This window comes from Hyperolius riggenbachi, chromosome 9, assembly GCF_040937935.1.
Source record: "Hyperolius riggenbachi isolate aHypRig1 chromosome 9, aHypRig1.pri, whole genome shotgun sequence".
NCBI lineage: Eukaryota > Metazoa > Chordata > Amphibia > Anura > Hyperoliidae > Hyperolius > Hyperolius riggenbachi.
Window position 1 is genome coordinate 23,945,414 of NC_090654.1, and position 14,082 is coordinate 23,959,495.

Sequence of the window (14,082 nt, forward strand, 5' to 3'; positions counted from 1 at the left end):
TAGATTAATTGGTCCGTTTTCAAACTGCATACATTTGCATAAAAATGTGCATAATTTCGGAACAATTTGCATGTCATTGATCATCCCTAGTCAGGAGCACCTTACAAGTCCTGCTGTGTTGCGGGTGTCACCTGGGGGGACACTTTTATCACCATAGTGACAAAGCATGAAAACATATGTGTATATTTTAGATGCACGGTTCAGAGCATAGAAGTTTTCAATGCGCTTTGGCTTCCAGTGATATTATCGATGTAGCAGGTTAGCTTTCAACTTGCACAATATTTGATCAGTCTTACCTCATCTAGCAGTATGTGGTGGGAGGGCTTGTTAAACATTACATTGAAGTTATATTCGGCCTCCTGATCTTCATGTGACCTGCCTGACATGTGACTAATAGGGAAACTATCCTGCCCTATATGTGACCTACCTGACATGTGGCTAATGGGGAAGCTATCCTGCCCTACGTGTGATCGGTGATCTGGAGGTGATGCATTAAGTCCTGAGAGGAAGATCAATATTTTTTTAGTTTTTTAATGACCAGGGGAAAAAATATTTTTCTGAATTTTTTGATGAATATCTGATATATTGAATACAATCAGATAGAAAAATACATTGAATATTTTATTTGATCACATTGAGTGCGGTGATTGGCCCAATAACTGAGCCATGGTCCCGCCTGCGAGGCCATCGGCTCCAGTAGACATAAGTTGGCGTACCTCTCCCCCATAGGCTGAAGCTGGGCTAGGGACACAGCGTGATGTGGAGGACATGGGGACAGCGCTGCAAAGGGGAGGAGGTACTGGTAGGAGGACATGGGGGGGCAGGGATAGAGGAGGACACAGGGACAGAGGGGGGCACCATGAGGACACAGAGCAAAAATTAATATGACACTGTCTTATTTTCGAGGAAACACTGACTCATATTATGGTGAAACCCCTCCTCCAGGGTGATATCATGACCATGGCCCTGACAGATTCCGGTCTGTGAACCTTGTTGCATTTTGAAAAACAACTTCTTCTTTTTTTTGCCTAGCAAGCGATATCTCCCTCTGTGCATAGAACTCTCAGTAACAAACATTCCGCCCAGATCACCTGACTGGACTAAAGATGTCACCACAAGTGATACATGTCAGAATGTAAATCAGGGAGAGGAAAGATTTTATAATTGGCAAACACTGACTAAATAATACATGAATATTGTTATTTTCACGACAGTTCTTCTTGAAGTGCCTCCTAGTATTCTATATCTTGATGATAAATGGTGAGATGGGCTAGTCCAAATTCTGTCTGTAAAAGGTTCACAGCGATCACATTGGTAACAACTGTAAGTGACTGCTTATAGGGGGTTATAAACGTTTTATGTACATACCATGCAGTTTCCCATCTGACGGGTCCAATCTATTATTTCTAACAGGTCCGATTTTGATTTCTGATCATTTTTCTGATTGATTTTGTAAAGAAGTCATCAGAAAAATGATCAGAAGTCAGATTGGACTTGTCGGAAATAATCGATTCAACCCATCTGACGGGAATTTGCATGGTGTGGGTGTACCAGGCATTAAAGGCCGCCTTCCGGTTTTAGCTATCTGATGCGGTTTAATTATGCTGTATACCCTGGGTATATTCTGGTGTATGACTACTTTTTAACCCTTGAAAATCTTTTGAAAAGTCAGGGGTCGTCTTATACGCCGGGTGTCACTGATGCTGGGTGATACGCCCCATCCTGTTAGCGGCTCTCAGATCTCCCTGCTGAGGACTGTAGTGAAGCGGCGCAGGCGCACATGTGCGAGATCTGAGAGGAGAAGAAGGCGGTAAATAGGGTACAAGGGCGGGGCCAGGAGGGTGAAAGAGGCGTGTTTTATGGGCACAGCGCAATCTATTCTCCCATACCCCTATGATAAACTTGGAGACTGTCATGGCTTGAAAAAGGAGCAGGTTGAACGCTCCGAAACATCGCTGTTATCTGTATACTCTGTCATCTGTATACCAATGACGGTCTTTTAAATAAAAGTAAAAGAGCAAGAGATGGTGCCGGCCTCTGATAAACAGGGAGACAAGGAGAGCTGACCAATCTGCTTGGAGACAGGTAGAGCTGACCAATCCAACCAGACAATCCCCTGTATACTGTTATACACTGGGTACCACATACAGTACAGCACCAGTATATGTTCATACATAGCACCAGTATATGATGTTTTTTTTTTATTTTTTTATATGGTGTGCATTGGAAGAGGGGTCGTCTTATACGGCGAGTATATCTCAAACCCTATATTTTAACTGGAAAAGTTGTGGGGTCGTCTTATACGCCGGAATATACGGTATTGCTGAGCACTTTTGTACTCTCCTGTGCATTGTGCTGTGGATGTGACTGTTCTTCTCCTAGTGTGAACTTCTAAACTTGTTTTGAATAATAAGGAAAATGCTTGATGTTTGCTAGGATGGCTGAGAAGAGTGCCTTGCTTCTCGCTGGATCTTTCTTCCTGTGTATCTGCGCTCGTTTCTTCCGAGCTGCGTCCTCCGGGAATCAGCAAATTATAACCGTGGGAGTTGGACAGAGCCATATGGTCTGTTTACCAATCTGCCTTTCTTTGCTGCTTACGTGGTTTGCCTGTTTATATTAAAGGCCAACCGATCACAAAACTGAAAAAGGCAAAGCATTCCAAATAAAGATGGATAATAGATTAAAGAGGAATCAGTGATTGAACTTCATCCCAAACAGGAGCTGATACCCCCTTTCCCATAAGAAATCGTTTCCTTTTCTCTAATAGATCATCAGGGGGTCTGTATGGCTTATATTGTGGTGAAACCCCTCCCACAGTGTGATGTCATGACCTAGGTCCTGACGGCTTCCTGTCTGTGAGCTTGTTGCATTGTAGGAAATAACAGCTTTTTCCAACTGCCAAGCAACCAGTATCTCCCTTTGTGCATACGCATATCTCTGAAAAAACAACCCTTTAGCCTATCGCATTGATAGGGGTGTGTGGTTATAGATAAGGGTAGTTGGTGCTGTCTGAGTTTTTTCATGTCTGCCAGTGGTAAAGATGACATGCAGGCTGATTGTGGATCAAACAATATGAACAAATTACACTGCAAATATCAATCATTTCTTGATCTCTTCTACTTTTTAACTTCTCACTTTGCAATTTATTAATATTTTTCCCCTTTTCACTTAAATGGGTTTTGTGGTAGTCTACAAATCAAACAAGCTGACACTTACCTGGGGCTTCTATTGGCCCCCTGCAGCTGTAATGTCCCACGCCGTCCTTCTCTGATCACCCATTCCCCGCTGCTGGCCCCGGTTTAATATTTGTCTAAACAGAAGAATAATGCTCGCTGCCGCTTGCGTCATCGGGAGCTTACTACGCAGGCACAGTATGAAGTTTTCTTGTACTGCACCTGCACAATAAGCTCCCGATGACGCGCACAAGAGCGAGCACGGCCGCGCAGCCGCAGTGTAAGCACTTGCGTGATTACACCGGGACCGGCGGCAGGGAATGGAGGATCGGAGGAGGACGGCGTGGGACATTACAGCTGCAGGAGGCCGATAGAAGCCCCAGGTAAGTGTCAGCTTTTTTGATTTTTAGGATACCACAGAACCCCTTTAAGTTCCTCTTCAAATGCAAAGTGGGGGCCATAATTCTGCTTCATGGGCCAGATGTACTCTGAACTACAGTACAGCGTGCATCCTCTCCTCTGATGTCAGCTGGTGGGTGGATGAGTCAGGTGGGACCATGTAACACGCAACGTGTTAGGAACTGTAGATGCTTGACTGTGTTTCCCAGAATCCCTGCTATTCAGCAGAAACCATAACTCTGACTCCAATAACTTCTCGGTGCAGTGGTGAGCTGCCTCTTTGCAGGGTGTGTGGCCACACAGTGATTGAGAGCAGACTGACTGGTGGTGGATCTTAAAGAGGAACTCCAGTGAAAATAATGTAACAACAAAGTGCTTTATTTTTACAATAATTATGTATAAATGATTTAGTCAGTGTTTGCCCATTGTAAAATCTTTTAAATCCTTGATTTACATTCTGACATTTATTACATGGTGACATTTTTACTGTTGGCAGGTGATGTAGCTGCTGCATGTTTTTTTGGCAGTTGGAAACAGCTGTAAACAGCTATTTCCCACAATGCAGCAAGGTTCCCAGACAGGAAACTGCCAGGAGTACCACGGTCCTCAGTTTCTTGTGGGTGGGGTTTCACCACAATTTCAGCCATACAGAGCCCCCTGATGGTCTGTTTGTGAAAAGGAATAGATTTCTCATGGGAAAGGGGAATCAGCTACTGATTGGGATAAAGTTCAACTCTAAAGGTGGCCACACACGATACAATAAAATGATCCGATTTTACGGAAATTCGATAACTATGATCGGATCTCCCGAAAAAATCGAAAGCTTTTTTTTTTTCATTCGACTGAAAAATCCGATCGGATTTCCCGTTTTGTTCGATTTTTATCGATCCGGAATGCTGGAAATTTTTCTTAAATTTTTCTAAAGATTGTATGGTGTGTGTTTGTCAATTTATTAATTTCCAATCATTTTTATCATAATTGGGGAAAAATTGAACATAGGTGTGTGGTACATTGGTCAGATTTTTGAAATGTTACAATCAGTCAGAAAAATTGATTGCAATTCTTGAATTGAAAAGATCTTTAAAAAATTGTATGGTGTGTGGCCACCTTTAGTCGGAGTTTCTCTAAGTAATCAAACTTTTTTTTTTCCCTTTATTTGTTTGCAGCTTTTGTGATCTACAACTTCCTGAGTCTCTGCTATGAATACCTCGGAGGGGAGAGCAATATCATGACTGAAATTCGAGGAAAATCAATTGAGTGAGTATACGGCCATTGTATTGGCACAGAGAAAACAGATTTGGGAGGAGGCAGGGCTGGCTCTACCATAGTTGGCATCCTGGGCAATTGCCCCAGGGGGGCCAGGTTTCTCCTGACCTGGGCTTATGCAAAATTTTAAAGCAGCATTGTCATCATAAAAATCTTAATTTCAACAACAACTGGTCTAAGTGTATTAAGTGATAAAGATGCTAATCCTGCATTCAAAACTTTCAAAAAAATGTCTCCGGTTATGGTTTGGAGTTCTCACATACCTTAGGAGCACTGGCCCTTTAATTGCTAAACAGTTGCATGCTGGGGGGGGGGGGGGGGGGAGGGTCTTTTTATCCAGAATATATTCCTCATCTTTCCTTTTTTTTCTCCTCCTTCTAATGACCTAAGTCAGTGCACTTCCTAGTATAGACCTCAATGGGAGTGTCTGAAGACTCTGGGAGGAGGGCGGGTAACGAATACACAATAAGCAAGAGGAGAAAAAAGTGTGAGGGGGAAATTATGTCAGGATTAGCTTCATTGAAAAGTAACCAGGATGGAAACTGTCTAGAATAGGATTCTCTGCTTTTCCTGTATAAAACTCCCAGGAATCATTACGTGGACAGTACAATTAATCTGTTATGTAAGTAGAAGTAGTATTTACCTACTTATATATGTGCTTTTTATTTCTAGGATAGCATGGGTGTTACTTGTTCTTTAAGCAGCCTAGCAGCTCACCTGTCCCGGCATGCTGCTCTGTTAGTCTGTGCTCCCCATCTTCATCCTTGTTGGCCGCATCCTGGCATGTCATTACGGAATAACATTACGTCATTAGGGCCACTGAGAAGAGGTGTCCCTGCGAGGATGGGGATGGGAGCGCACAGACTAAGGGACAAGTGAGTTGCTATGCTTTCAAAAACTGCAAGACTTCAGGGGAGCACAAGTTGGAAGAAGACCTGGGAGGCCCAGCAGTGCTCGGGTGCTCTGGAGGGCGGGGTGTATTAGGGGGACCCCTAAGTTACTTCTGCCCCGGATCTCCACTAGAGCTGGAACTGGTCCAGGGGGGAGGAGAGTTTTTTTTTTTTTTTTTTTTTTTTATTTCCTGGACAAGAAGGAATGAAAATTGTGATGTAAGAAAGCCTTAGACCTTGGTCCAGTCTGAAAATAATTTGTTGAAGCTCGTTTTGCTGGTTTTTATGTTGGTCCATAAAGACTCACAGCGTGAATAAATTACTCAGGGAAGCTATTTTTAAATGAATTATTTGTATGTGGCCACACCCTCCCAGTGATATTTAGCCTAGGTTATGATGTCATGTAACCTTGCTGCCCCAGAGTACTCGAATATCAAATGGTTTACTACACGGATGGGGGGGGTTGGAAACATCCTACATGGTTGTCAGCAGTAAAGGTACTGACACCATTGGTAAATTTTGGTGAAGTGGTGAAGTAGGATGGGCAAATGACGCAAGGAAAACACAGATGAATCCACCCTGTTAGTGTCTAGAGTGAAGAGCCTGTCTAATTCCCCCTCAGCTGCAAGTAATCACAAGTGTCATTTGAGCGGTCAGCTGCGTCAGGACATCAGGAATCTCTGCAATCTCCACAGCCTCAGCTAATTTGTAGACACTGGATGTTAACCCTATGTCTGCTTCCATGAAAGCAGGAAGTAGACAAACGCCAGATTTATTGCAGGAGTTTTGCGGGCTGTAACAAAGAAGTGTTTTTCTTTCATGATTATTAGGCTGTTGCTTGATGTGTAGAGCAGAAAGGAAGTTCTGAGTTAGTTCAGGGCCGGTTTACATGATTAGTGAGTGCATGTGTTTCTAATATCTCTTGATGTTTTGTTTTTTTTATCTACCATTTAGTGGTATATCTGGTGTGCCAAACGGATGTCGGATGCATCAGAAGCTTGTGCACACTAGCCATAAAACTGATTAAATATTCAGTCCATTGAGCGTACACAAGGAAGCAATTGGCTGCTGCTGCTGCAGAAATTATGTCTTTGCCCATTCCTTATGCTGCTTTTCTGAGAAATGAAACCCACTGTGATCTGTTAGAGAAGCTTTGCTGATACTTAACTGGCACCTGAAGTGAGAGGGGTATGGAGGCTGACATGTATTTCCCTTTTAAACAATGCAGATTTCCTGGCTGTCCTGTTGACCCTCCACCTGTACAAAAGAGATGATCCCGATAGCCCAATATAGTGTAGTATGTACCGACAAATGGTGGGTTAAAGCGTACAATTGATACTCACAAACCTAGTGTTACCTCCAAGGCAACCACTGTATAGGCAGGTGGGGAGATTGACCTGTCCCCACTCAGGATTAAGAAGTCGCTCTCTGTAGATGAGGAAAAAAGGGGGGATCCCCCTCCACCAGGGGTGCATAGAAGTATTTGCGATGTAAACAGAGGTGCCAAAAGGATAAATTAGGCTAAAATAGTTCAAAAATGCTTGGAAGGCAGCAGTGGACTTACCTCCTAAAAGCAGACACAAAACCGTCTATTTCAACAGGTATACATTTACTAACCACTTTACCACCACGGGTGCGTATATCTACGCTCCTTTAAACACCCTTTCCCCACCAGGAGCGTAGATATACGCACCTCCCGCTGCTGTCCGCGCTCGTGCACGCCGCCGGCCGCTCGCCCGGAGATCAATGAACAGGAAAAAGGTTCCCGTTCGTTGATCTAAGCCCCCCAGCAATGATCGGTTCTTCTATGAGAAGCAGCGCGATCATTGTGAAAAAAAAAAAGTTTCCCAGCCTCATTGAACGTCCTGTAAGCGTACTTCCGACGCTTGCAGGTCGCATGAACAAAAAATTACTGTGGTCATCTTGTGGCCAAATAGTAAAACTACATCCAAAACATTTTTCATATACAAATACATACTTTTACACTATAAATTAACTCATTACCTCCCACACTCCCCAATTTGTAAGTTTTTTTTTTTTTTCCTTTTTATTACAAAAAATAAATAATTAAAAAAAATACATAAATAGTTACCTTAGGGACTGAACCCTTTAATTATTTATGTCAAGAGGGTACAACACTGTTACTTTATAAATGATGGGCTTGTAATTGGGGATGGACGCAAAACTGAAAAAATAAACGGAGGTAGGAGGCGCCCAGGTGGGTACTTAGGATTTATTTTAAAGGGTTGATACACATATATGTATGGCTAGAAAATGATTACATATGTACATACTGGTAAGACAAAATCTTACCTTAAAAAGTAGTCATTCATAAAAAAAATTACTTTATTGGGGCACTTAGATTGACAACGCGTTTCGCGGTGTAAACCGCTTCATCAGGTCGTGTACTGTCCCAGTAAGAAAAGTTCCCCGTGTTCAGGCGCCTGAAAAAAATGCACTTTTTTTTTTCCAAATAAAATATTGGCACCAAACGTGATGGGGACATAATTTAAATGGTGTAATAACCGAGACAAATGGGCAAATTTCATGGATTTTAATTACAGTAGCATGCATTATTTAAAAATTGGACACTGTTTCCCGTCCAGTCCGGGAAAGTTTTCAAATCCGGACTCTGACGTTTTCTTTCCGTGTGCGATCCGTGTTGCCGCACGAGTGGGAGCGGGTCCTATTTTTATCATAGGATCCGCTTCCAGCGTTTCTGCAGAGCTTTAAAAACGTATCCCACGGAAGTTTGAACCGGCCCATAGTCGGTGAGATGCCAATAATTCTGAGTTGATGCAACTTTTTGCAGCTTTGGATGGGACCAACTAAAATGCAGCAACAGCATTTATTGACCACATATTCTGTATATTTTATTTTGGCTGAAATGAGGCAGGAGATCTGATACCTAATATGCATAGTCACCCATTATTGCAGACTGTTGTAAAGCCCAATGACCCCACACACAGCGATTTCTATTCATTTCATACTACAAGGCTTTGTAATTACTTTCCATAAGGTTCAACCTCATGAGGTTGAAATGGATTGAATGCCATTCAGGGCCCTTTTCCACTAGAGCGATTGCTGAATCGCAAAATCGCAAATCGCTAGTGATTTTTAAATCGCTAGGGTTGTTACTTTATCATAGAAATCACGAGAAGTATTTTCCACTACAGTGATTCGATTTGGAAATCGCTAATCGCAATCGCTTGCTGGAGCGATTTTTACAATGATAATGCAATGCAAATGAAAATCGCAAATCGCAATCGCATAACAGAATTAATGAAAAATCGCAATCACTGCCGTTTGTGATTTGTGATTGCGATTGCTAGTGGAAAAGGGCCCTAAACGATACCCGAGGTGACATGAGATAGACATGCGTATGTACAGTGCCTAGCAAACTATGCTGCTTTCCTTTTTCTTTTTTTTTTTTTTCTTTCTCTGCCTGAAAGAGTTAAAGAGAACCCGAGGTGGGTTTGAAGAATGTTATCTGCACACAGAGGCTGGATCTACCTATACAGCCCAGCCTCTGTTGCTATCCCAAACCCCCCTAAGGTCCCCCTGCACTCTGCAATCCCTCATAAATCACAGCCACGCTGCTGACAAACAGCTTGTCAGAGCTGGCTGTGTTTATCTCTATAGTGTCAGTCTGCTGCTCTCCCCGCCTCCTGCAGAACTCCGGTCCCCGCCTGCATCCCTTCCCTCCCTGCTGATTGGAGGGAAGGGACGGGGGCAGGGACCGGAGCTATGCAGGAGGTGGGGGAGCAGCTGAGACTGACACTACAGATATAAACACAGCCTCACAGCACGGCTATGATTTATGGGGGATTGCAGAGTGCAGGGGGACCTTAGGGGGGTTTGGGATAGCAACAGAGGCTGGGCTGTATAGGCAGATCCAGCCTCTGTATGCAGATAACATTCTTTAACCACCCTGGCGTTCTGATAAGATCGCCAGGGAGGCTGCGGGAGGGTTTTTTTTTTAATAAAAAAAAAACTATTTCATGCAGCCAACTGAAAGTTGGCTGCATGAAAGCCCACTAGAGGGCGCTCCGGAGGCGTTCTTCCGATCGCCTCCGGCGCCCAGAATAAACAAGGAAGGCCGCAATGAGCGGCCTTCCTTGTTTTGCTTAGATCGTCGCCATAGCGACGAGCGGAGTGACGTCATCGACGTCAGCCGACGTCCTGACGTCAGCCGCCTCCGATCCAGCCCTTAGCGCTGGCCGGAACTTTTTGTTCCGGCTACGCTGGGCTCAGGCGGCTGGGGGGACCCTCTTTCGCCGCTGCTCGCGGCGGATCGCCGCAGAGCGGCGGCGATCGGGCAGCACACGCGGCTGGCAAAGTGCCGGCTGCGTGTGCTGCACTTTATTTGAAGAAAATCGGCCCAGCGGGGCCTGAGCGGCAGCCTCCGGCGGTGATGGACGAGCTGAGCTCGTCCATACCGCCAGGCTGGTTAAACACACCTCGGGTTCTCTTTAAACATCAGGTATGTAAGTGGCTGACTCAGTCCTGACAGGAAGTGACCACAGTTTGACCCTCACTGATAAGAAATTGTAACTATAAAACACTTTCCAAGCAGAAAATTGCTTCTGAGAGCAGGAAAGAGATAGTCATTAGTTCATAGATTTTAGCTCTGGCATACTTCAATGAATGTGTCATTGAGCACAAACAATACAAATTTAAAAAGTAGATTTAAAGTGAACCAGAGACGAAGCACCCTTGTGTATTTTACCATAGAAATCAGTGGGAACATTAGAGAAAACATTTACCATGCTCTCTGTTCCATCCTCACTGCTAAAAGTGTCTGTTATCTAGCTGAGATAAGAATCCCGGACTGAGCATTGATTCTGGCTTTGCTATAATGACTCAGCTATAATGATTCCTGAGCAAAGCCAGCAGGGGGCAGGCTTGGACTTGAAGACAGCAAAGAACACAGTCTCAGCTATAATTATTCTGTAGCAAAGCCAGACCGACTGCTTAGTCGGGATTCTTATCTTAGAGGTGATAACAGGCAAATTAAACAGAGAACAATGTAACAAAGAGCAGATTAGGTGTTTACTGTCATGTTCCCACTGATTTATAAGGTAAAATACATGAGGTTGCTTCATCTCTGGTTCTCTTTAAATATAAAATAAAACTGTAATATCTTAAAATGTCATTTTTTGGAGGATAGATACAAATGTTTATTTTTTGTTTGTAAATGTTTATTTCATTTGATTATTTTCACCTCGGGTATCCTTTAAGAGGATCATTTGTGAAAAGTAGAGGGTGCACTGTAATGCTGGATACACAGAGTGCGTCGATACGTATCGACTCGATTATTTCCAAGCGCATTTCGATGATTGTTAGGTCGATTTACATGTAAAGTATGCCAAATCGACCTAACGATCCATCGAAACGCCAATCGAACATGTCGAAAATAATCGAGTCGACGCAAATCGATGGGCGCATCGAGTGCAGGAACGCACCGTGTGTAACCAGCATAAGGCTCCTACTGCTGTAGGGATCGGCTAATCACTCACCTGTAATTAACGTATGTCAGAAACTCCGCCCCTCTTCGGGGGAGACATCATGTTGTTTTTTCCTAAAGTCTTCTGAAGCTTTGTTCACTCCCACCTGTGTTGCCTCAGCCCGCCCACTGCTTAGCAACCATGGCCTAATTGGTGGCTGCCGAGCTGGGGCGGGCCATGGCAACGCAGGTAGGGGTAGCCACAGAGCTTCAGGACATTTTGGAAAAATGGCCATGGCTGTCTTGCAGATGGAAGAGGGCGGAGTTTCTCACATTAAGGAGTTACGGGCGAACTAGTGAGTGATTAACTCTCCCACCCGCCGATGCTTGCAGCAGTAAGAGAGCCTTACATTGCAGGTTCCTTATTTTTTCACCAACTGTCCTCTTTAAGTTCTGGCTGGATAGTGTACTGGTTAAGGGCCTGTTTCCACTACATGCAGATTGGATGCAGAAAAAGTGACTCCAATGAATGCCTATGGGAAAATCTGCATCAGAAAAATCACGTTTAGTGGAAACAGGCGCATAGGCATTCATTGGAGTCAGTTTTTCTGCATCCATTCTACATCCAATCTGCGTGTAGTGGAAACGGGCACTAAGGGTTCCGTGTAGCAGAAGACAGGACACAGAACATTTATTTTGCGCCACGGTTTGAATCTCTGCTTTTCCTATTCAGTAAGAAGACCTTGGGCAGGACTCCCTAACACTGCTACTGCCTGTACAGTTTGTCCTAGTGACTGCAGCTCTGGTGCTTTGAGTCCGCCAGGAGATAAGAATGATATAAATGTTCTGTGCCTTGTCTTCTGCTACACTCTAGCATCATGGGATTACTCGCCACTATCGGTTTACTCTGCTCTCATCATACTTTGCAGCATAACAAGTACTCTCACACGCCTATAGTACATTCAGCAGTTGTGAATTGCTGTTGTCAGAAGTCTGCAGGTTTGGACCAGGTAACAGTCGAGTTGTTGGGGAAACGATGGGGAAATTATGATATTGAGACTTCATGACAACATGTTTGTTTTATATTTGAAGTTAAATTTGTGCCTGAACTTGCGCTGGTAGAATTTAGACTTGAAATGTCCTTTTTTTTGCTTCTGTAGATCGAGCTGTGTGTATGGCACGTGCTGCCTGTGGGGGAAGACTTACTCTATAGGTTTCCTGCGCTTCTGTAAGCAGGTAAGTGGAAGGATCTTCTGTCCTGATGACACTTTTGAAATAATTAGTAGTGATTGTCCTTCTGTATACACCTGCAGATTCTTTACGGTAAAGTGGCGTCACCTTATCCACCTCTAAACTGTTCCCTCTGTGATTTGTCATGAGAGTTTGGGACTCTTGCAAGTTTACTTTAGAAATATCACCTGTGAAGAATTAACCAATTAGCAGCTTCAATAGAATTATCTCGTTTGAGAGAAGTGCCCTGCTTTTGACCTCAGTTGGCATAACTTGTGCTGTAAATTCTTGGAATGCTTTGCTCACTCTTTACTAACAGAAAATATGGAAACTGAAAGCAGAAGTCTTCTGTTATTGTCTCACACTGCCCCCTAGTGACAAGTGGCCATAAATACATCTTGCAGCAGTACTCATTATAAGCAAGGATATGTCACAAATGAGAAATAAAACATATGCTAAAATAAATTGGCGAGCCTCTAAATACATTGGCTGCTAAAGGATTAAGCCTCCATTCCTTCCATTTAAAGTACACACCGGAAGTTGGGAGGGAGGGGGAAGTTAGGCTGCAGGCTGGATAGTGTAATGGTTAAGGGCTCTGCCTCTGGCGTGGGAGACCTGGGTTCGAATCTGGGCTCTGCCTGTTCAGTAAGCCAGCACCTATTCAGCGGGAGACCCTGGGCAAGTTTCCCTAACACTGCTACTGCCTATAGGGCGCGTCCTAGTGGCTGCAGCTCTGGCGCTTTGTGTCCGCCAGGAGAAAGGCGCGATATAAGTGTTTGTCTTTGTCTTTAGATACTAACCTCAGTAGTAGGAAACCTCTGGAGGGTCAAGAGACTTTCCATATCCTTGCAGAGTTACCATTCCAGTGCAGTGTTCCTCTTCTGGCTGCTCCCAGCAGTTTTCCTCCACGCAGGAGTTCTTCTTTCTACTGGTGGACCTTACCTGTGCAGGCCCAGTCCAGGTACACTTGTCCATGGCTGGTAGCGTGGCCAAAAAAAGGCCATTAAACGTTCTAATAGATATAGACTATACAGGGAGTCGCTCAAAGCTCGTCTGCTGTTGTGGCTGGTACTGAATATTGGCCTGTTGAAGTGGCTGTCTGGTCCCACGAAACGCGTCAACGCAATGTAATAAAAGTTTATTCTTCTATACTTTCATCATGCCATTCCTTAGATAAGCCATCTCCTTTTTTATAGTTTATTTTCAAGTCTGTTCAGGTGCCCTTTAGGAAGAAAAACAAGGTGTTGTCAAAGGATGCCATTAGTAACAAAAGATGTTGTTTGAGTCATTTAAGTGGGCCTGACTCTGTGACCTCATGGACTTTAGCTTACCACAAATCAGAGCCTTGCAATTCTCTCACCTGACCAGACTGATCATGTGCTTCTCTGTGATTTCTGCTACATATTTGCAATACTATTTAGCACACTGGTGACTTTTTCCTTGAGATTTTGTATGGACAAATTCAAAAGCATCATAAGCTATGTGCAGGCGCTAGATTAGTCTCCTGACAATCATCTTGGGTGAACTGAAGCTGGCACTGGTCTGCATAGATGTCTTCAGTGATTTGCCTGCTACTGATGGGCTATTGTTGTCCCATCAGTAAGTCTCCAACTTGTCCTCCTCTCTCCAAAGTACAGGCTATGCTGCTTTGCTGCAGCCACATGGCAGCTTTCACTTA

The 14,082-nt window shown here is 43.9% G+C and overlaps 1 protein-coding gene across 2 annotated transcripts in view; it reads left to right on the plus strand.

Moving 5' to 3' along the window:
• TMEM184B (transmembrane protein 184B) overlaps positions 1-14,082 on the plus strand; it is a 160,142-nt gene that overhangs the window by 95,119 nt on the left and 50,941 nt on the right. For both annotated transcript variants that reach the window (XM_068252134.1, XM_068252135.1), the window contains exons 5-6: positions 4,739-4,829; positions 12,335-12,410. In XM_068252134.1, coding sequence (XP_068108235.1) covers positions 4,739-4,829; positions 12,335-12,410 — 167 coding nt within the window. The remainder of the gene's footprint in view (positions 1-4,738; positions 4,830-12,334; positions 12,411-14,082) is intronic.